The following is a 21,565-nucleotide window of genomic DNA, read 5'->3' as shown; positions in this document are numbered from 1 at the left end:
TGTGGCACTCCACTGGTCACAGGCCTCCAGTCTGAAAAACAACCCTCCACCACCACCACCCTCTGTCTTCTGCCTTTGAGCCAGTTCTGTATTCAAATGGCTAGTTCTCCCTGTATTCCATAAAATCTGACCTTGCGAACCAGCCTCCCATGGGGAACCTTTTGAAAGCCATACTGAAGTCCATATAGATCACACGTCTACTGCTCTACCCTCATCAATCCTCTTTGTTGTCTCTCAAACTTTTTTGAAGAAGTATGATTTCCCATGCACAAAGCCATGTTGGCTGTCCCTAATCAGTCCTTGCCTTTCCAAATACATGTACATCCTGTCCCTCAGGATTCCCTCCAACAATTTGCCCACCACTGACAAGGCTCACTGGTCTATAGTCCCTGGCTTATCCTTACCACCCTTCTTAAACAGTGGCACCATGACAGCCAACTCCAGTCTTCCGGCACCTCACCTGTGACTGTTGATGAACTGTTACGACATGGCGGTGAACCCCTCTGTTAATAAGCCAACTACCCAGAAAAGCTCACATTGTCTCACAATCTGTTAAAATGAGTGACAGAACTCCCAAATTCCAGTATTTAAAGAAAATGACATCAACTTATTTTTTAACTCTAAAAGTGAACATTAGACAACTAATCACAACTAAACCCCCTTTCTCTTAACTGCTTCTTATCTGCTTCCAACTCTGTCACAATATACTGTTCTAATAAGACACCTGTTAAAATTACATCCACTTGATTTCAAAACCACACAGACAAGGTATTTTCCCTGGGGTGGAGGAGTCCAGAACTAGAGGGCACAGGTTTAGGGTGAGGGGGAAAAAAGATATAAACGAGACCTGAGGGGGCAACTTTTTTTCACGCAGAAGGTAGTGTGTGTGTGTGTGTGTGTGTGTGTGTGTGTGTGTGTGTGTGTGTGTGTGTGGAATGGGCTGACAGAGTAAGTGGCGGAGGCTTGTGCAATTGCAGCATTTAAAAGGTATCTGGATGGGTCTATGAATAGGAAGGGTTTGGAGAGTTATGGGCTGGGTCCTGGCAGGTGGAACTAGATTGGGTTGGGATATCTGGTAAGCATGGACGAGTTGGACCGAAGGGTCTGTTTCCGTGCTGCACACGCAAACTATATAACTTTATTAGTTCCAAGTCTACCTAATTTAGCGCACAGATTGTGCAACAGCATACGTTGGAGATTACCCTCAATATGAAGGATCTTTGGCTTCACAAATACTGCCTGGTTGTCACTCTTAACATGTAACAGGTAGATTTGTAATAATATGCTCAAGAATGTTCTTCCTTCATATTGGTTTTCTCATCAGCAGGCTGAGCGGATAACAGAACTCAGTCAGCTCTGTCAGTAATGGCTGCGGCTGAGCTATACTGGAGATTGTGTTCGCTTATGATTGTGCAATGCTCAGTACAACTCCTCAGGCTCTGAATTGTCTATGTCCAAACACAGCAATGATTGGATAATAGCCAGGCTTTTGGCCAACAAGTAGCAAGTAACAGGCAAAGACTGACTCCAATGAGAGAAAATCAAACCATCATTATCATTGCTGAAGCCCCAGCTCCCACTATCAACATCCTGGGAGTTACCACTGATTACACACTGAACAGGACAACCCGTATAAATAACCAAAAGAGCAACTAAGACGTTAGGAAACTTCCAGCAATTAAAACACCTCAACTCCGAAAAGCCTACAGGCTACCTGCAAGTCAGCCTCTCGATGCCTGGAGAGTGCATTTCCAACACACTCAAGAAGCTGGTCGTCAGCAATGTTTGCTTACCTATATTTGTTAAAACTTAGAAAATAGATGAAAGGATAGGCCATTCTGCCCATCGCATTTGCTCTGGACTCAATAGGATCATGGCTGATCTCTATCTCAAAGCCATACTCCTCCTCACTTCTCATATCCAACGATGCCTTGTTCTCCAGAAATCTACTACTTTCATAAATACGTTCATGACTTGGCCTCCACAAACTTTTATGGTGCAAAACTCCATAGGCTACCACCCTTCAAGTGAAGGGATTTCTAATCATCTCAATCAGAAATGATTTATTCTGTATCCAGACAGTGACTGCATGAATCAAATCTCAACAATTCCCAGCATTGCATTCCTACCAAAATCCATATCACAGTATTGACACCTCTGTTGGAGCTGTCCTGCCAGTGGCTAAAAGTTAGTCATGAAAACATTGCCAAGGGAGTTGGACTGGATCTGCTGTTTCTGGTTTCAGTATGCAAGTTGATGCTAAGTGCTTGCCCTGGTAATAACCAGAAGTAACCTTTTGCAGAGGCCGCAAAAATATCATTTAAATTTTCAAGGGAAAAGGAACATCTCGATGGTTCCTCTCAATTGCCTTTCTTCCTCCAGAGGCAGAAAGCTCCAAGCTTGGCACAGCAAGTTGATTCTGTCAGTTGGTGCAGTTCCCTAGCAGAAAGTACGAAGAATTATATTTTTAAAAATTGAGTTACAAAAGAAGCTGGGAACTTCACATCCAAGAAATGCTACGTACACTCATGTCATTCTTCATATTTGCCCAAGTTTTTTCAAGTTCTTCAACTTTGAATTTCTGAGAGAGATCTTGATACACCAAAGCAACTTTGATCATAAAAAAAATGGCCAATCAACTGAACGCTGACACTGAGAATTCAAGTGCTGTTGGACACACACAAAACAGCTCATGACGCATCACTGGAGAAAGTTATCAGCTCAGTGCAGGAACAGACAGTCTATGATTTTTCTGCTGCTGTCGCAGCACCAGGAGCACATTATTGGCTCCTTACGAATGTCTCCTTATGAATTGCATAAAAATGCCTGCAATCTATTTCTCCAAATTAGCAAATACCAGCATGTTTGATGCAAAGCTGTGTAACAAAATCTGTGCACCAATTAGTAAGCACAGAAATGGATTAAATATTAATCATAAATTCAGAATGTTCATTTTGTATAATAAAAGTTGGGGAAATTAAAACCATTACAATTTCATAAAGTTTAAGGAAGGATGATTGCAGTCAGCATTGTAATCCAACAGTACAAATGAAAGCTGCAATATTAATTAGGCACACCCTTCTTCCTCACAGTGTCGAATATTCTAATCAGTTGTCACGCACTTATTTGTTTTATTTCTTGTTTTATTTCTCCACAAGTATTCCTATCAGCAATAAAACCAAATCATTGGCAAGTTAATTTTCTTTTCAAAATGATATAAACTATACCTTAAACTGGGCAACCTCGAACTTCATCCCTTCCCTTCCTTGATTTTCTATCTTCATTTCAATGTGTAATCCTAAATTATTGACTGATATTCATAACTTGGCACGGACTCCCACAAATACTTTGACTACATTTTCTCACAACATGCTTCCTTTGAAGATTCTTTTCCTAGCATTTTTAAATTCCATTGCACCAGTTTCAATTAAGCAACCTTCTATATTAACACTTTTGATACCTCTTTCTCTTCAACCAAGAAGTCCTCCTCAACAGCTGCCAAATCCACCCCCCCCCCCCCCACTCCTGAACCTTTGTTCACAACCCTTCCCCTCCTTAAGATAGGGTTCTAATTGCTCCCAACCTATACCCTATCAGCATCCACATTTAACGAATCATTGCCCACCATTTCTGCCACTTTACACATCTTCCCTTTCGCTCTACTCACCATTTGAAAGCATTTCTCTGGTGCACTCCTGTCAGCCCCAACACTACTCCCTGCTTCCCTCCTTGTAATGTTCCTTTTGCAAATTTGCATGCACGCAAAGTATTTTAACTACATACTTAACTCCTCTCTCCTCATCCAAAGCCCTAAGCACCCCTTCCAAATAAAACAATAATTTGCTTGTACTTTCAAGATATGCTATTGTATTCCCTTCTCATTATGGGGTCTTCTTTGACTGCTTTGCACAACACCTCAGTTCAACCTACAGGCATGACTAGTTTCATGTCCATGATCATTTTAATTTTCCACCTTACTTCCATTCTGACCTCAACCTACTGCAATGCAATCACACCTCACCTTTTGATTCAGAGTCTATAACTTTCTGGACTCAACGTTATATTTAATAATTTTAGATCATTACATACTCTCCACTCAGTTTGTTTTTTCAGCTGGTTCATGGTTTCTCATTTCATTATTTGTTCACTTTGCATATGGACAATTGTTATCCAGCCTTGTATAACTCATGTAAGTAGCACTGTTTGTTTACTCATTACGACAAGCCCTTTTGTCATTTAATTACTCCTGCCCTCCAGCTATTACAGGACTCCCCTTCTGTTCTTCTCCCTCTGCAAGCTTTTACTTGTTCAAAACAATTCCATTTCTACCATTCTTCAGTTATAAAGAAGGTTACTGATATATTAACTCAGTTTCTCTCCACAGGTCCTGCCTGACCCACTGATTATTACCCACATTTTACCTCAAACTTTTGCATACTTGTGTAATTATTTTCAGTGGGCATGTCATCTCGCACCCTTAATGCCATCTTTCCCTCCCAAGTATAACCACTCAATAAGAATTGAATTATTATTGATGCATTCTGGAACTATTTCTCCTCACAAGCAGCTTGAAATTTATTAATTTACTATCAATTATTGAGCTTAGTTTTATAAAAGTTTAGGGTGTAGGTTTGCTCGCTGAGCTATAGGTTTGATATCCAGACGTTTCATTACCTGGCTAGGTAACATCATCAGTGGCGACCTCCAAGTGATAAAAGTTATAAAAAATTATAGCAAAATATTGGAATAAAAAGGCATATTGTCATTTTAGTATCTCTATAATGCAATATTTTATTATTTCAGGTCAATTTTACATGGAGCAACATTCTAATTCCTTAATCTGAACATGCAAAATATCTTGCACGAACAGAACTGCTGTTATTAGCCAATTGCCAAATCATGGATCACGACACTGTACAAACTTCTAATATTAGTATTTCAAATATTTCAAAATTACATCTGGCAACTTATTGGAACAGATTTAGTTTTCATACTGATCAAATGTAACACACATCAACAAACCCTGAATCCTCAAACGTGAATTTCAGTAATAACATCATAGAAGTACAAACAGCAAAAACCAGGAAACATTCAAGTGAAATAAGTAGAAAGAAAATCAACAGAACACCATAAGATGTGCTATTGCTGAGGTCTAACTAAAGATTTTTTCAAAATGCAAGATCTTGACTGACTATCTGGTTTCAACATTGAATGCCACCAGTCTAACAAAACATATAGAGTCGAGAGTGGGGTGCTGGAAAAGCACAGGTCAGGCAGCATCAGAGGAGCAGGAGAATCGACATTTGGGGCAAGAGCCCTTTATCAGGCCTCATTCCTGATGAAGGGCTCTTGCTCAAAACGTTGATTCTCCTGCTCCTTGGATGCTGCCTGACCTGCTGTGCTTTTCCAGCACCCCACTCTCGACTCTGATTGTCAGCATCTGCAGTCCTCACTTTCTCTTAACAAAATATGTACTCCAGCAAGACTTTTCTTCTACCTGTCTTAACTGTTGTGCAGAGCCTGGCAGAAGACCATTAAAATAATTTTTCAAAAAGTGCAAGGTTATATGTATTGTTATTTTTCAGTTTATGATTTTCTTTCAATCGCCTTCCAGCTGTGGGTAAGGAAGACCGGATTAAAACATTTTAAAAGGAGGGTACAGTCAAGGGTGACTCAAAGAAGGAAGCAATTACTTCAGATAATAATCGTATTGGCTGTAATAGCAATCAGAAACGCTGATAAACCTGATTCCAAGTGTAAACAGAATCACCACCTGTCTTGGGTACAAATGTTTTCTGTCTTACAAAGAAATCTCACAGGCATATATAACCATACTGCTGTAATCATTGCAACTGCACATGGAGAGTTATTTATAATCAAAGGTTTTTATACAACCAAACTACTGAAAATGTAGGTCAATTTTCCACCTCAGCATATGGCTACGCATAGTAGCTTCTATGGGTGGATATTAAAGTTACCTGACATTTACATCGCAAGTATAATACAGAATAATTCTTAGAACCAATTAATATTTTTACAGAAGTTGCAGTCTGTCATGACTGTTTCCCAAACTCTTAATTCAGTCTGTTCCCAAAACGTGACAATACATTTGGTTCTACTTTAACTTAAGCCAGCTTTGACATTACAAAAAATTAAAACCCATTCTTTGTTACATCTCGGATTATAATTCTGTACAGCTATGAAACCATTAACCAAACCAAATAGTCCGTTCTAAAGTCAAACAGACTTCAAAGCAACTACGTCCTTCAAGTTGAAAGTCTCTATACTGAAAGAAAAAACATCTGGAACAGACTTGCATAGCATAATATACTAAAAACTAAAGTTAGCCAGAACTTCTAGTGCCCTAAATGACTGACACTTTTATTGAGCATATCAGAAATCACAGTTAATGAGTTAAAAAAATTTTTACTGCCAGACCATGAAATCAACACATTTACAGCAGCTTTAGAAATATTTTTTCTGAAAATAAGTCTGAACAAAAGAAACACCACAAACAATACAATTCTCGTAAAATACTCAAATTTGAAGAATAGAAATAAATTGTCATACTTTGAAGGAATGATCTAAAAATAACCTGTCAATGGCTTTAAATTTCCACTGATGCCATTGTGCTGAGGCTTAAAACGAAGCAAATCATAAAAGAACACAACTGAAAAAAAAAATGCTGTTGTATTTTATACGAGAAACTATTTTAGTTGGATTTGAAGCTTAAAGACAGCAATTATCAAAGTACACGTTTGAATGCGAATCAACGGATAGATTCTCAAACCACTTTCATAAAAAATCAGAAACAAGATTGAATACTTCAGTTTTACAATGCATGATTTCTAAATATACAGTTTATTACATGCACAGACTTGACTTCAACTTAGCACCAAATAAGCACAACAGATCACAAATTAACTTTATATGAAACATTCTAATTGGATTAAAAATAAAAAATACTTTCAAGTACACAAATCATCTGTTTTTTATTTTAACTCTTATGTCAAATAATTGTTTGTTAAAACGTATCACAAAAGATAATCCGATGATAGAAACTGCTAATAGTCTTTAGAGATTTTAAATATACCTGAATTCATTAGCTTCCAGAGCTGGTCCACCAGGGCCTCACTGCACAGTGGAGAGTCTGTATTCTTGGTGAAAGGTGGGTTTTTATTGAGCATACTCAAAACCTTATGCCTGTAATATATAAAACAACAGGATTTAGATGTATCCATGACAACAGAATCATATGAATGGAAATAAATTTTAATAAGCATATTCTGCAAGAATATTAATGAAAAATGGTGGAATAACAGGAAACAAATCATTACTACTAAAATCAGTGAACCTAGGCGTTTAGTTGAGAGGTCCACTATCTTTGATTGCAGCAGCTGGACCACTACTCTCTTGATGCCTTATTTGCTATTAACCAAAAATAACACTCCACATTATTATATGCCCATATTAAAACTGTTAAAGGTATCCACTCTCTCCACCACCAATGCTCAACAGCAACAGTGTACACTATCTAAAAGATGCACTGCAGAAATTCACCAAACATCCTTACACTGCTCCCTCCAAACCCAAGTCCACTTCCACCAAGAAGAACAAGGGGAGCAAATACACTTGAATACCACCAATTGCAAGGCACTCACTATCCTGATTTGGAAATAAATTACCGTTCCTTCACAGTCAGAGTCAAAATCCTGGAATTCCCTCCCCAAGGGCATTGTGGGTCAAGCACAGTAGATGAACTGCAGTGGTTCAAGGAGGCAGCTCACCCCCCAACCTTCAAAAGGGCATCCAGAGACAGGCAATAAATGCTGGCCAGCCAGCGACACCCACATCCCATGAGTGAATAAATAAACAAAATATTTAAGTCCACTTTCTATACATTTCTTTTATAAAGTTTATTTTGCTTGAGAAGTTAACTCAGTCTCAAATCACTCATTGCAGACAAACTTTTGATCTCTTTGTTATTGAACCCTTTCAATAACTGAAAACTAGCATTTCCAGAAAATTAACCGGAAATCCTTCTTATTTACCTTGGCTTTGTTTTTATCAAGCGCGTCGAATGAAAGCCTTTAACTTGTGAAGGTAACAGAACACTATACTAGACCTTTTATTAGAAAACAAAATAATCCAAAACAGATTTTACTAATTATTCAACTTAGCTTCCAAAGGCATAAAAGCATACCTGGCCTGATTCACTGATGCTGAATGTTTCATATGAATCAGCCAGGCTAAGAAATACTGTTGAGAAAATGACAGGGACAAGCTATATAAACAGAAGTCTCTTCATTTTTTTTGAAAGAAAAAGCTATCAAATATGTATCAAAGATGCTTTCATTGGAAGCAAAAAGCTCATCTCTTCTCTTGGCAAGTGACTTCGTCAAAATGCTTAAAAATTATACTTGTACCAAAACAGCATATTTTCCAAAGAATGAAGCTTGCTTTTAATCTTTGAGCGTCAGAAAGAAAAAGGCAAAATAGAACAGTACATCAGAGCTGAATCAAATGTTCCTCATATCCATTTCTGCACTTTCCCCATAACCCTCAATTCCTCTAATGGTGAAGAATCTCTCTCAGCCGTAAATATATGCAGGTCTCTGCCACCACAGCTCTCTATGGTAAAGAGTTCCAAAGAGAAATAACCCTAAGAAATGCCTCCTTATCAGTCTTAAATTTGTATCACTTTATTCTGAGACTGTCTGAGGAGGAATATCCCCTCAGCATCCCCTGTCAAGCCCCTTAAGAATCACATAGGAGATAATGTCTCATTGCTTTAAACTCCACTGAATAGAGTCCCAAACTGTTTCGCCTTGGCTCATAAGACAATTCCTCCTTACCAGGGATCATCCTAGTGAACCTTCTCTGAAACTGGTTCCAATAAAAGGATATATTGCCCTGAACAATTGAGGGAAAAAAAACTGCTCACAGCACTCCAGATGTGGTCTCAACAGCACCTGGTGAATTGCAATAAGACTTCACTCCTTTTATACTCCAACTCCCTTAAAATTAGAAACCTGCTGTATCTATGTGCTAGCTTTCTATATTTTCGTGTACAAGTACTCCTAAGCCCTACTGCTGCAGTTTTCTGCAAGTTTTTCCCATTTAAGCAATAATGTTCTTTTGTTCTCCCTTCAAAAATGAACTTTGCATTTTCTCACATTCTACTCTATTTGCCAATACTTTGCCAATTTATTTAACCTCTCAAGAAGGTTTGCATCCCTCTTGCAATCTGTCATCTGCAAATTCAGCTAGAGTACATTTGCTTCCTTCCTCCAAGTCATTAATATATATTGTGGTCCGAGTTACGGCTCCAGTTCTCATTCCTGCAGAACCCCACTGAATAAAAAGTTACCACTCATCCCCGTTGCGGTTTCCTGCCCATCAGCCAATGCTCTATCCATGTCAATATACCACCTCCAATACCACGGGCTTGATGTCACTCATTCTGCCTACCTTCTTATGCTACATTTTCTCCATCCACGCCTGTCATTTCCTCCTCCTCAAGCATTTTCTTTTTAAATTATTCATTCATGGGATGAGGCAATTTATGGTGCACCAACATTTGTTGTCCATCTCTTATTTTCCTTGAACTGAGTTTGCTATACCATTATGGGGGCCAGGTAAGAGTCAACCACAATGCAGTAGGTAGGGTCTTGCACGCCAGCCAGAGGAAGTAAGGTTGGCAGATTTTCTTTCTTAGGAGGGCATTAGTGATTCAGGTGGATTTTCGTGACAAACCAGCAATGGTTGCATGGTCACCACCAGGTTCACTAACTATTTTTTAAAAATTGAATTCGAATTGTACCAACTGTCATGGTGGGATTCAAACCCATGTCACCAGAACATTAGGGCCTTTGGATTACTCACCTAATGAGATTACTTGTATGCCATAGGGTTGAAATTTGTATGTATATACATTTATACATACTGTACACTTGTGTGGAGTGACCAATCACAAATACACAGCACTTTCAGCAGTGGAAAAGATCAGCCAAATAAATCATTTTGATCAGGAAGAGTCACAGCAAGAGTCAGGACAAAAATCCCATGAGCGGATAACAGAGTTTCAAAATCAAGATTGAATAAACACATCGCCACCAAAATAACATTTTCAAAATGTAACAGCACATTAAAGAATGATCCTTTAAAGAAACACAATAAAAAACATACTATGCAGACAATTTTACTTTGACAACAGCAGGCAATGATCATAACTAGACAAAAATAGAACAATGGAAGTGGTACAGGCAAAATACCTAAACTTCCTTTTCCACATACCCAAAGCCAATTGAGTTAAAAAAGCAATTTCACTAAAGCAGTAAACAATTGTTTTTCAGGTTGAAGGGAAATGTGCAATCGTTTTGGTAGCTCTGCTCATTTTACTATGTATTTTAAGGTAAAAGGCAAAATGTTTAAAGGGAGATGGGAGGAAAAGGTATCAGGGTGGTAGAGGCAAAAAACCTTCATGACATTTTAGTATTCAGATGTGGGCTTGCAATGCCAACGCATACAAGGCAATGAGCCAAAAAAATAGGATTGGAATAGTTGGTGGTTAATTGTGACCGGTGTAGTCGCAATGATCCCAAGAACTTTTCTCTGTACTTTAAATTTCTATGTTTCCATGACTCTATAATGTCGTGCTCAGGTATAGAGGGCACAATTTTGAAGTTAAAAGATGACATGAAAATTAGAAATGTCACCTCTACATTTACAGCACAGACATGTAGCCATCAGCCCATCCTGTCTGTGGCAGTCAACAAAGATCTGACTACACTAAACATTCTCTCTCGGACTTTGGGCCAAAAGCTGGAAGTCAAGATAACGTAAGTAACTATCTAAATATTGTTAGAAGAGTTTTTAACTTGACCACCTTTTCAGATGATGATGAATTCCAGACTCCTGTAATTGAATAGGAAAGTTCTTAACTGTGCTGTTGGTCTTCTAGCTCTTAACTCAAATCTATGTCCCCTGGTTACTGACTCCTCTGTTAATGCTTTTGTACCCACCCTATCTATGCCCTTCAATATCTTAAACAGCTCTACCAGGCCCCCTGTCAATCTTCACTGTTTCAAGAAAAACAGTTCCAGACTATCCAATCTATTACTCTCAGCCCAGACCCTCCAGTTCAAGGAGGATCCTGGTAAATCTCGTCTGCATCCTCTCCTATGCAATCAAATCCTTCCTATAGTGTGGTAATGATATCAGAAAGCTGCAAGATGACTTGAAGAAAGCAGAGATAGGCAGATGAAATTAACAAATGTGAAGAAATAAACTATGGTTGGAAGAATAAGGCAAGGCAATATATATTTTATAATTTTAAAAGTATGCAGGAGCAGAGAGATTAGAGGCATATATACCAACCTATGAACATGGCAGGACAAGTGGAGAGGTTTATTAAAAAGTAAGAAAGTTATGCTAAAACATTGGTATGGTCTCAGATGGAGTGCTGTGTACAGTTCTGATTACCATATTACAGGAGGATATCAACACCTTAGAGAAGATGCAAAAGATTTACCAGAATAATTAAGGGGATTAGGACCTAAGAATTGGGGCTGCTCCCTTAGAGTAGAGAAGATTAAATAGTTCTTTACTAAAATCATGAAATATTTCAGTAGACAAAAACGGGGAAAGATTTTGTCAATACGAAGGGTAACCAGTCAAGAAACCAAAGGAAGCAAAGGAGTAAAAATCTGCAAACAATTAGTTATGAATTTAGAAAGCATGGCCTGAAAGGATAGTGCAGTTAGATCAATGTTCCAATGTTATACAGTAATGACTACATTTCAAAAGTGCTTCATTAGCTGCAAGTATTTTGATTTATCTGCAAGTCATGAAAGTGCTTTATCAGTGCAAATGTTTCTTTCTTTTTGAAATGTGAATTGGATAAATACTTGAGAAAAAAATTGGAAGGCTACGAGGAAAGAACAGGAGAGCTCGAGTGAATCCTTATTAGACAATAAAGGCAGTAGGAGTATACTTAAGAGGCAAATCAGGAGGGCAAAAAGGGGACAATGAGATAGCTTAGGCGATTAGAGTCAAGGAGAATCCAAAAGGTTTTTACAAATACATTAAGGACAAAAGGGCAACTAGGGAGAGAATAGGGCCCCTCGAAGATCAGCAAGGTGGCTGGCCTCTGTGTAGAGCTGCAGGAAATGGGGTAGATGATAATTGAGTATTTTGCATCAGTATTTACTGTGGAAAAGGACATGGAAGACATAGAATGTAGGGAAATAGATGGTGACATCTTGAACTCTGTGGGAAGCTAGGGAAGCAATTGCTGGGCCCCATGCTAAGATATTTGTATCATCGATAGTCACAGTTGAGGTGCCGGAAGACTGGAGGTTGGCTAATGTGGTGCCACTATTTAAGAAGGGTGGTAAGGACAAGCCAGGGAACTATAGACCAGTGAGCCTTGTCAGTGGTGGGCAAGTAGTTGGAGGGAATCCTGAGGGGCAGGATGAACATGTATTTGGAAAGGCAAGGACTGATTAGGGATAATCAGCATGGCTGTGTGTGGGGGAAATCATGTCTCAAACTTGATTTGAGTTTTTTGAAGTAGTGACAAAGAGGATGAGGACAGGGCAGTAGATGTGATCTATATGGACGTCAGTAAAGCGTGCGACAAGGTTCCCCATGGGAGGCTGGTTAGCAAGGTTAGATCTCATGGAATACAGGGAGAACTGGCCATTTGGATATAGAACTGGCTCAAAAGGTAGAAGACAGAGAGTGGTGGTGGTGGAGGGTTGTTTTTCAGACTGGAGGCCTGTGACCAGTGGAGTGCCACAAGGATCGGTGCGAGGTCCTCACTTTTTGTCATTTACATAAATGATTTGGATGTGAGCAGAAGAGGTGTAGTTAGAAAATTTGCAGATGACACCAAAATTGGAGGTGTAGTGGACAGTGAAGAGGGTTACCTCGGATTACAACAGGATCTGGACCAGATGGGCCAATGGGCTGAGAAGTGACAGATGGAGTTTAATTTAGATAAATGAGAGGTGCTGCATTTTGGGAAAGCAAATCTTAGCAGGACTTACACACTTAATGGTAAGATCCTAGAGTGTGGTGCTGGACAAGGAGACCTTGGAGTACGGGTTCATAGCTCCTTGAAAGTGGAGTCGCAGATAGGTAGGATAGTGAAGGAGGCATTTGGAATGCTTTCCTTTATTGATCAGAGTATTGAGTACAGGAGTTGGGAGGTCATGTTGCAGCTGTGTAGGTCATTGGTTAGGCCACTGTTGGAATATTGCATGCAAGTCTGGTCTACTTCCTATCAGAAAGATGCTTAGAAACTTGAAAGGGTTCAGAAAAGATTTACAAGGATGTTACCGGGGTTGGAGGATTTGAGCTATAAAAAGAGAGGGTGAACAGACTGGGGCTGTTTTCCCTGGAGCGTCGGAGGCTTAGGGGTGACCTTATAGAGGTTTACAAAATTATGAGGGGCATGGATAGGATAAATAGACAAAGTCTTTTCCCTGGGGTGCGGCAGTCCAGAACTAGAGGGCATAGGTTTAGGGTGAGAGGGGAAAGATATGAGAGACTTTTTCACATAGAGGGTGGTACGTGTATGGAATGATCTGCCAGGGAAAGTGGTGGAGGCTGGTACAATTGCAACATTTAAAATGCATTTGGATGGTTATATGAATAGGAAGAGTTTGGAGAGATATGGGCCTGGTGTTGGCAGGTGGGACTAAATTGGGTTGGGATATCTGGTCAGCATTGACAACTTTGACCAAAGGGTCTGTTTCCATGCTGTACATCTCTATGACTCTATGAGCTACAGTAATTGGATGGACCAGTCAACAAACCAGCATATATATATAAAAGGCTGGATTATACAGGACAGAATAGCTCCATAGTGCTTGCTGGCTTGGAGACTGCTCAAAGAGAATCACAGCTTCGCAAAATAATTAGGAAATTCAAACAGCTTGATAATGAACCACTGAACTAAAACCAGAAGTGTTGAAAAAAAAAGTTTGACAGAATGCGTGAACAAAGTTCAGGTTTCACGTCAAGTAATTTTCACTTAAGCAAGTGAAATTGAGGGGGCTTGGGACAAAGAACAAAAAGGAAAACCTTTGATAAAATGAAAAGGCAAAGAGGTTAAGTTACACAAAGGTTGATGGCAAATGGAGTCAAATGGATGTCAAAGTGATGATCAAAGGGAGTGATAATGGAATAAAGCAAAAAAAATGAAAGACAAGTCCACGGAAAATGAATTACAGGATCATTCATCATAAAAAGGATTGTGAACAAGAGGACACAGTTGTAAAGTACTCTAAAAAAGAAGCAAACGCAAGGTGAGAAAAAAAACTTTTTCACACAGTGGGTAGTTAATAACTGGAATGCACTGTCAGAGGTTGAGGAAGCAGCAGGTTGGATTGAGGCATTCAAGAGAATATTAGATTATAATTTAAATTGAAACAAAGTACAGGATTACGGGAAAAGGCAGGAGATTAACAAAAAGTCGAGATGCTCAGAGTGACTATGTAATCACGGTAGGCTGAAGGAGCCTCCTTCTTCACCATAACAATTCTGAACAGTGAACAGCTGCCACCTGAAATCAAAACACAGAGTGGAACAGGAGAAAATAACCAAAAACAGTTAAAGAAAAGCAAACAAAACACAGGCATAGGCAATAAAGTGAATTATTAAATTCAATGGCGAGTCTGGCACCCTACAAAACTGCGAATTGAAGTGTGAGGTGCTTGTTACTCAAGTTAACAATGAGCTTCAATAGAACATATCAGCAAGCTGAAGATAGAGCGCTCTAAGTATGAATGTGGCAAGGAACTGAAACCTCAGGTACCTAGAAATTCAAGGACATACTTACAGGCTGGACTCCCTCATGTATAGAGTGTCACATTCTAAGCAATTCACTTCTACATTTTTCATTTTGGTTACAGCAATTCACTTGTCAGAATGTGGTCTTTTCTATTTTGTTGTTTTGTAGACTATGAAAAAGTACAAGTCAGGCCAGGATATACTGTAACAACACATTTATTTGATCGCTAACTCACTCGTACTTTGTTTTCCAAGCCCACTCTCAGTCCTCATAGAAATTGAATTCCTGCAGTATTGACCCCATTTTGGCCCCACTCCAATAAAGAGAAATCTAAATCTTACAATATATTTTTTAAAAAAGACAAAAAGTGATTATCTTGCATACAAATGAAAACTGTGAGTTAAGGAGAAATATTAATGAACTGATAAATAAATAGTTTAGAAGATAAAATGTATCCACACTATTGCTAATATTTCATAATTTTGATGAATACTTCAGTTATAAAGCAAAATTACATTGAAATGTTAAAGAAACGTTTTTCCTGGTTTAGACCACAAGATTACAGATTTATATAGGACTGGTTTAGTAAGACTCACCTTATGTAAGGCACAGCATCATTCTGAACAAGATCCAGCAACCACTGCAATTCTTCAGTACTCCTGTCCACTGAGGGGAAATTTTAATGAAGAACTTAAAAGTCAGACATACCAAAATCAAAATATTCAAACTCAAAACAGTAAACACATAAAGCATATTGTTTCAGAGACAATTGTAAAATATTTCTGTAAAATCATGATTTACCAAGGCTCAAAAGAACAGCCAGTAATTTGATTTTAAAAAGTTTGCATGAAAAAGAACTAATAGAAACCTACACCTTTATAAAATTACAAATCCATAAAATGTCTCAGCTTGTAGACCAAACACATCATCTTTTCTACTGTTATTTGCTTTTTTTGAACTTTATACTATGCCACAGGAAACAGTTTAAGCAGCATTAAAACTTTCATAAAAAACAGCTTTTATAAAGTGTCAAATGTAGATTCCAGTAGCATTCGTTATTGGCAACTTGGATGATTTGAAATAGTGCAGTGGTCAAGAGGGGCTCGCAATTGTTATCTTTGTTTGTTCTTACAAATGTTCGACATAGCTCTTTTCTTGAAGGGCTCTTCGTCTAATGCAAAACACAATTCATATTCTTACATACTCCTGAAGCAACTCTAAACACTCAGATAACATGTAGAAATCAGCTTGACTTATTTAATTTCGACATAGATAATGGGATCATTTGACTAGCACTCACATCGTAATATGGGTACGACACACAAGGGTAGCCAAAAACAGTTGAACAACTAACAGATAATAAAACCAGAAGATACAGGAGCAGAATTAGCAAATTAGGCCATTAGGCCCACCGAGTCTGCTCATGTATTCAATCATGGCTGATATATTTCTCAGGAGAAAGTGAGGACTGCAGATGCTGGAGATCAGAGCTGAAAAATGTGTTGTAGAAGGGCTTATGCCCGAAACGTCGATTCTCCTGCTCCTTGGATGCTGCCTGACTTGCTGCGCTTTTGCAGCAACACATTTTCCAGCTCTGATATATTTCTCAACCACGTTAGCCTCCACAGCCTTCTATGGCAATGAGTTCTACAGATTGATTACTCACTGGCTGAAGAAATTCCTCATCTCAGTGCTAAAAGGTGGTGCCTTCACTGAGGTTATACCCTCTGGTCCTTACTTCTACTACTGGAAACATCTGATCCACATCCAAGGAACAAAGAAAATTTACAGCCCAGGAACAGGTCCTTAGGTCCTCCAAGCCTGAGCCGATCCAAATCCACTGTCTAAACTAATCACCCAATTCCTAAGCATCTGTATCCCTCTGCTCCCCACCTACTCATGCATCCATCCAGACACACCTTAAGTGAAGCTACCGTACCTGCCTCTACTACCTTTGCTGGCAACGTGTTCCAGGCAGCTACCAGCCTGTGTGTGAAGTACTTTCTGTGTGCATCTCTCTTAAACCTTTCACCTCTCACTTTGAATGCGTGACCTCCTTACAGAATCCCTTACATGGGAAAAAGCCTATCTCCATCTACCCTGTCTATACCCTTCATGATTTTGTAGACCTAAGATCAGGTCCCCCCCCCCTTAATCTCCTTTTTTCAAATGAAAACAAACCTAATCCACCCAACCTCTCTTCACAGCTAGCACCTTCCATACCAGGCACAACATCGTAAACATTCTCTGCACCCTTTCCAAAGTGTCCACATCCTTTTGGTAATGTGGCGACCAGAACTGTACACAGTATTCTACATGCGGCCGAACCAAAGTCTTGTACAATTTTAACATGACATGCCAGCTCTTATACTCAATACCCCATCCAATGAAGGTAAGTATACCACGTGCCTTCTTGATCTCTCTATCCACCTGTACAGCCACCTCCAGGGTACAATGGACCTGAACTCCCAGATCTCTCTGCTCATCAACTTCTCCCAAAGCTTTTCCATTTACAGTATTGTTCACTCAAGATTTAGAGTTACCGAAATACATCACCTCACATTTGCCTGGTTTGAACTCTATTTGCCACTTCTTCACCCAACTCTCCAGTCTACCTATATTCTCTTGTATTCTTTGACAGCCCCCTATGCTTTCTGCTACTGCACCAATCTTCATGGCATCTGAAAACTTAATGATCAGATCAACAATGCCCTCTTCCAGATTATTTATGTATACCGCAAACAACAGTGGCCCCAGCACTGATCCCTGTGGAATATCACTGGTCACCTTTCTCCATTTCGAGAAACTCCCTTCAACTACTACTGTCTCCTGCTGCTCAACCTTTCCTTTATCCACCTTGCCAGAACATCCTGCACACCATGTGACTTCACTTTCTCCATTTGTTTACCACAGGGAACCTTGTCAAGTGCCTTACTAAAGTCCACAGATATGCCATTTACAGCCCTTCCTTCATCTATCAACTTGGTTACTTCCACAAAGAACTCTATTAAGTTGGTAAGACACAATCTCCCCTGCACAAAACCATGCTGCCTATCACTGATAAGCCCATTCTTTTGTAAATATAAATAAATATAAATATAAACAGATTTTATCCCTCAGTACCTTCTCCAGCAACTTTGCCACCACTGACGTCTGTAGTTGCCTGGAATATCCCTACTACCCTTCTTGTATAGGGGACAAGATGAGCAACCCTCCAGTCCTCTGGCACTTCACCAGTGTTTAAGGAGGCTACAAAGATATCTGGCAGGACCCCAGCCATTTCCTCTCTCGCCTTCCTCAGCAACATGGTATAGATCTCATTCGGTCCTGGGGATTTGACCACCTTAATATCCTTTAGCCTACCCAACACATCTTCCCTCCTTATGTCAACATGATCCAGAGTAAACACAATTTCTATCCACTTCCACTTTATCCAGACCTTTCAGCATTCTATGAAGTTTCAATGAGATCTCCCTCATCCTTCTAAACTCCACTGAGTGCAGACCCCCAGGAGTTCTCAATTGCTTATGACAAGCCCTTCGATCCTAAAATCATTCTGGTAAACATCCTCTGCATCCCCTACAATGCCAACACATGCTTTCTTCGACAAAGCCCAAAAATATGCACAATACAGAGCATACTTAACTACTATTAAAAAGTAGTTCAGAAAAAATGTTAAAACAACAAATTTTGACAGTGCACCATATGGGAAAATGAGGGTAGATATCTCGAAGCATTATCCAACACGTACGATGAGAGCAATGTCAAAGAAAAGGGACAGATGGTTCAGGCTGAATTTCTGAATTTAGATCGTCAGCAGCAATGCTGAGATAACTAACATTGGGGTGCATAAGATGGAAGAGCACTGATATCTCAAAAGGTTGTAAGGCTTTAAGTAGTTAGAGAGGTAACAGGATCATGGAAGAATCTGAAAATGGAATTAGAATTTTAAAATTTAAGAGTTTCTCAATTGGTGCCAAAGTCAAAGAGCACAAGGTAATACATGAAGCAAATTAAAATTAGGGGTCAGTTTTAAATGGCCTTGAGTTTGAGAGTGAAAGAGTGGAGTATTATAATAGAAGATTCTTTTGAGGATTCATGTTGAAGGATTTTGAACAATAGTGCACCTGGATGCTGGACCTTCTTTTGAAAACAGACAATTGAAAGTACAATGGCAAACTTAAGAGACATTTCTTGAAAGTCACATGGCTGAAGATTGGACTCACTTACTACCTAGTTGGAGTTATGGATGTGAGGAATTGGGTTTTGTTTGGAGATGGCTTGGATTTCAGTCAGCCACAGCCTGCTGAAAGGAAGAAGTTACCCAGCTTCTGCCTTTCATTAAAACACCAGTTGAAAGGTCAGGGTGAGAACTGAAATCCAGATCCAGCTGTTCTCCTAAAAAGCATCAGAGAGTTTTTTTTTTAAAACAATGCTACGGATAAAACAAACAAAAAAGGGGTGGGGGATATATATACTGAACTTGGATTTCCTAAAGGCATTTAATAAGGTGACATAAGGTGGCATTTAATAAGATTTAAGTGAGATATTTCAGTGGAAAAGAAGTATGGTCCTACAAAAACTTATATTAATATGTACATTTACAAAGAGAGATATATGCAAGGCACAATTACAAGTGAAAGTTTCTATCTTGCAATTAACTGATAAAATCATGTTGGATAATTGAAAACAAAATACTACAAAGCTTCCATTGCTAAATGTTGATAATATTTTGTATTATTGAGTCATACAGTTATACTGCATGGAACCAGATCCTTTGGTCCAACCAATCCATGCCGCCCATAATCCCAGACTAAAATAGTCTCACCTGACTGTGAACATTTCTTGCTCACATACTTATCTAATTGTCTTTTAAACGTTGTAACTATATCCATATCCACCACTTTCTCTGAAAGTTCATTCCATACATGAACCCTTATGTAAAAAAAAAATTCTCCTCTCACCTTTAAAATATGCTCCTAGTTTTGAAATCCCACCCACCTTAGTGAAAAGACACCTGCCATTCACCTTATCCATATCCCTCTTGATTTTATGAACTTCTAGAAGGTCATCCCTCGATCTCCTGTGCTCCAGTGAAATGAGTCCCAGCCTATGCAGCATCTCCTTATAATTCAAACCTTCCATTCCTGGCAACAAGCTGGTAAACCTCTTCTGAACCCTCTCCAACTTAATAATATCCTTCCTAAAAGAGGGCGACTGGAACTAAACACAGTACTCCAGATGATGTCTCACCAACGCTTTGTACAACTACAACATAACTATCCCAACTCCGAAACTCAAGAAGTCTGAGCAATGAATGCAAGTCTGCTAAATGCCATCTTAGCACCCTATCTATATGTGACACAAACTTCAAAAAATTACATAAGTGAACCCAGAGGTGTCTCTGTTCCACAATACTACCCAAGGCCCTACTTTGCATTGTGCAAGTCCTACCCTTGCTTGTTTTACCAAAGTGCAATACTTCACATTTATTCAAATTAAACTCCATTTGCCACTCTTCAGCCCATTGACCCAAGTAATCAAGGTCTCTTTGTAATGTGAAGTGACTTTCTTCACTGTCTACTACACCAATATTGGTATCATTCGCAAACCTATTAACCATGCCTTCTAGAGTCATAGAGATACATTCGCATCGAAATCATTTATATAAATTACAAACAAAAATGCAGCTAGCACCAATCCCTGTGGAACACCACGGGTCACAGGCCTCTAGTCCAAAAAAAGCTATCCTCTATTACTGCTTCTTGCCATTGAGCCAATTTTATATTCAATTGGCAAGATCACCCTGAATCTCATGTGATCCAAATTTACTAATTACTCTACCACACAGAACATTGTTGAAGGTTTTACTAGTTTAAGTAAACAATGCCTACCGCTCTGCCCTCATCAATCTTCTTGGTTACATCCTCAGAAAACTCAATCAAGTTTGTACGACACTACTTCCCTCACACAAAACCAAACTGACTATCCCTAATCATTCTTTGGTTCTCCAAATGCATACAAATCCCCTCTTTTGGAATCACTAACAACCTATCCACCATCAAAGTCAGACTCACAGGTCTGAAGTCCCCAGGCTTCTCCTCACATCCCTTCTTAAACAAAGGCACAACATGAGTCACTGTCCAAACATCCAGCGTCTCACCCATAATTATAGATGATACAAATACTTCTGCAAGAGGCTCTGCAATTTCCTCCCTAACTTTCCATAACATAGGATACACGAGAAAAGGCGCCATATTAAAATTCAAATGTAGTCACACATCAAGACCAAACCTTGTGTATAATCCACAACTGCTTCCAAAGCTGCAATGCGAACATCAACGAAGTGTCCATATTCTGCGTATGATTTGAAAAGTGATGGATCACTGGGAATATGTCCATTCTTCTGTAGCACCCGAATAGCTTTCAGGCAACTGCAAAGTAAACAAAGCAAGTGCACTGTTTAAAAATATTGAAGCGTCTATGTTCTTTGTGGTTCAACAATGGATTGAATTCTATTAGTGAATATCTAGAGGCAGTTAAGTTTATTCAGTTCCCAATCATGACACAATTAAGTTTCCATTTTCTGAAGCTAACATGTGAGAAGGTAGAAGAACGAACAAGGCCAGAACTGAAGTTGTGGGGGTAGAAGATTAAAAGCTTGTAGATGATTGCATAGATTATTATAATAATAGGTTAGAGAGGTCTAGCAAATTCAGTGTGTTGGTAAATAGGTAACCAGTGTAGCTCAATTCGTATATCTAA

At 39.1% G+C, this 21,565-nt stretch overlaps 1 protein-coding gene across 4 annotated transcripts in view; it reads right to left on the bottom strand.

Annotated features, from left to right (window-relative positions):
• taf2 (TAF2 RNA polymerase II, TATA box binding protein (TBP)-associated factor) overlaps nucleotides 1-21,565 on the bottom strand; it is a 105,093-nt gene that overhangs the window by 24,150 nt on the left and 59,378 nt on the right. For all 4 annotated transcript variants that reach the window (XR_006311495.1, XM_043688977.1, XM_043688976.1 and 1 more), the window contains exons 20-22: nucleotides 21,095-21,234; nucleotides 15,397-15,466; nucleotides 7,094-7,203 (exon numbers count right to left, since the gene is read on the bottom strand). Coding sequence is in view for 3 of the 4 variants with exons in the window: in XM_043688977.1 (XP_043544912.1) it covers nucleotides 7,094-7,203; nucleotides 15,397-15,466; nucleotides 21,095-21,234 (320 nt within the window). In the remaining variant the exon portion in view is untranslated. The remainder of the gene's footprint in view (nucleotides 1-7,093; nucleotides 7,204-15,396; nucleotides 15,467-21,094; nucleotides 21,235-21,565) is intronic.

The sequence above is a fragment of the Chiloscyllium plagiosum genome, chromosome 4, assembly GCF_004010195.1.
Source record: "Chiloscyllium plagiosum isolate BGI_BamShark_2017 chromosome 4, ASM401019v2, whole genome shotgun sequence".
Taxonomy (NCBI): Eukaryota; Metazoa; Chordata; class Chondrichthyes; order Orectolobiformes; family Hemiscylliidae; genus Chiloscyllium; species Chiloscyllium plagiosum.
The sequence above is the reverse complement of the archived record's forward strand: the minus strand, read 5'-3'. Positions and strand labels throughout refer to the sequence as shown.